Source organism: Babylonia areolata, chromosome 20 (assembly GCF_041734735.1).
Source record: "Babylonia areolata isolate BAREFJ2019XMU chromosome 20, ASM4173473v1, whole genome shotgun sequence".
Classification (NCBI taxonomy): domain Eukaryota; kingdom Metazoa; phylum Mollusca; class Gastropoda; order Neogastropoda; family Buccinidae; genus Babylonia; species Babylonia areolata.
The window spans coordinates 30,475,036-30,477,838 of record NC_134895.1 but is presented as its reverse complement, the minus strand read 5'-3'; the positions used below and the strand labels follow the sequence as shown (position 1 = coordinate 30,477,838).

General features: G+C 41.0%; 1 protein-coding gene across 1 annotated transcript in view; it reads left to right on the top strand.

Moving 5' to 3' along the window:
• Positions 1 to 1,804, top strand: part of LOC143295361 (uncharacterized) — a 19,447-nt gene extending 17,643 nt beyond the window's left edge. The window contains exon 7 of the mRNA XM_076607016.1: positions 1,581 to 1,804. Coding sequence (XP_076463131.1) covers positions 1,581 to 1,694 — 114 coding nt within the window. The 3' untranslated portion in view covers positions 1,695 to 1,804. The remainder of the gene's footprint in view (positions 1 to 1,580) is intronic.
• The last annotated feature ends 999 nt before the right edge of the window (positions 1,805 to 2,803 follow it).

Genomic DNA, 2,803 nt, shown 5'->3' with positions numbered 1-2,803 from the left:
GTTAATCACAAGTTAGGTTGTCATAGTTGGAGTCTTGGATCGATGAAGGTTGGTTTGTCCGAGCCGTTGCAGTCGTAACAGCAATCGCAGTAAACATTGAAATAACGCGTGTTGTGTTTCAATGGTCCTTAATAAAGCGGTGTCACTAAATGTCATTTCCCAACATTCATTGACTCCCGACATATCTATTCTGACAGTTCGTTTGAAAGTGACCTCACTTCTCCCAAAGTTCATAATTCTGCCACCAAAGTCATTTTAAAAGGCACACAAGTGTCAGTAACGTACGGCTCTTTTTAAAGAATTACAGTGGCTTCCCGTTGAACAGGGAATACAGTACAGGATCTCATGTTATTACCATCATCTAGCTTCTGGAACTGCACCTCACATTATTTCCGATATTTTAATTAAATATGTTCTTTTAGGTCTCTCTGCTCCTCTGCTGATGATAGAAACTTTTGGGTTCCCAATTTCAACAGAGAACCATGGCGAGAGTTGTTTTTTGTTTTGTTTTTTAATTATTCAGCTGTACCAGTTCACTGCCTGATTCACTTCATCACAGTCCATCTTCCTCATTCTTTAAAAGAAATCTTAAAATATTCATTTCACGCAGCCTGTACATAATTAATAAAAGCACTCCAGTCCACTCGCTGTATTCTATGGAACCATTCATTAATTTTCTTCCACACGAGTGAATGTGCTTGCGTGTCGTAATTAAAGGGCAATAAGTTTCTGTAATCGAACATCGGATTATCGTTTTGCAGTTCCTTCCCTTCGGTCATTATTCACGTCATGTCTTGATTATTCCCCCTTTTTCATGCTTCTGATATCCATCTGGTTTTGTTTTGATAATTGTGTGTTCATTTTCTGAAATCGTTTACTGCGTTTATTCACAGAATCTGTGTATAATAAATATCTTTTATATTTTAAATCGTATTTGCATGGATGTGCAATGTAGCTTGCGTGTTCACTCCTTTCGTATTAATATGGAATTACTTGCATTGATCTTGTAGTTAAAAAGTAATGCGTTCTGCCACAGCATAAGTTTGAGATTGCTTTAGATTCCATTGTAAATTTTTGTATGCTTGAAAATAAGAGTACTTTTACACAAAAAAGAAGAAAGAAAGAAACAAACAAAAAACGACGTTTTCTTCAATCAGAACAAGCAGATAAAAAATATCTTTTGATGCAAAAGTGTTAAACCTGAATGAGTTTGTATTTTGTAGATTTCTTATCCAAATGAAAATTTGTTAAAACTTAGGGATTGGGATTTTTTTTTAACATCTGGAAACCCCATGCCGGCGTCCCCTTTAGCTAACCATGTGCAATTGACCGTCTAAATCACATATGTATCATCAAAGCTGTTATTGATTATACCTTTGGCTGGAGAACTGGCTCAAATATTCCACGAGTATATCTTTTCGTTAAAGATTCTAGGATACCCGTTTATTTACCTGTCTATCTATCCAGCTGTCTGTCTGTCCATTTATTCACCTATCCATCTATCACTCAAACGTCGTGTCAAAGAGACGGTATATTGACGCACTGTTGTTGAAAAGAAACGTCATTTCCACTGCCTCCAGGTGTGCACCAAGGCTGTGGTGGGGTACGGCGGCAAAGCGGACTGTACCGGAGACATCCTGGCCTGCTGTTCTCTGGCATATGACAACAAGGACCGAAAGTTGGAGTACGTGTAAGTGACAGGCAGAGTGATGTATAAGTCACTATGACAGGCGACAGTACTGGCCCAAACAGCCAGGATAATAACGTCTTGCTGAAATGGACACAAACGACAAGAAATAAATCATTAAAGTTTGTTTCAGTATATTTTCTCCTCTCTGCTTTTTTCCTGTTTTATTCTCTCTGTCTCTGTCTCTGCGTCCCTGCCTGACTCTGTCTCTCTGTTCCCCCCGCACCCCTCGCCTCCACCCTCCCCACCCCCGCCGTGTCTCTCTCCCCGTCACTATCTCTGTCTCTGGTATGTGTGTGAATGTCTATGTATAGCACACACACACACACACACACACACACACACACACACACATGCATAGTTCACTGCCATTGCCGAGATAATTATTTGAGCAGTTGGCGCTCTCTCTCAGAGAAATCATATGGCCCTAAATGTCTCTTTAGGGTTTATATTCTCTTCAAACTTTCTCCCATCCATCTACTTCCTCCTTATCTTAAAAAAAAAAAAATTTATATAGCGCTGAATCTTGTGCATAGACAAATCTAAGCGCTTTCGCACCAGTCATTCTCACGCACGCATAACCCTAAAACTGGAGAAACTGAAGACAAGGAAGAGGCAGGGAAGGGAGGCTATTTTGGGAAGAGGTGGGTTTCAAGGCCAGACTTGAAAGAGCTGAGTGTGGAGACTTGACGAAGCGAAAGAGGAAGTTCATTCCAATTGCAAGGTCCAGAGACAGAGAAAGAACGGCGGCCAACAGTCGAGAGTTTGAATCTGGGTATGCGTAAATGGAGTGGATCCGAAGCTGATCGTAGTGAGCGAGATGGAGTGTAGAGGTGAAGGCAGCCACAGAGATAGGAAGGGGCTGATTTGTGAATACATTTGTAGCATAGAGTGCTGACTGATTCGGTGTGAGACAGGGAGCCAGTGGAGATGTTGCAAAAGAGAAGTGATGTGCTCAGATCTTTTCTTTCTGAGGACGAGTCGGGCAGCAGAGTTTTGTATGCGCTGAACATTTAATCATTTATGTTCCTTTTTAAAGCCCGATGTACTGCAGTTGATATTCGGCACAAACGGAACGCAACACGGTACAGAATGCCGCAATTGTGACATTTTGTA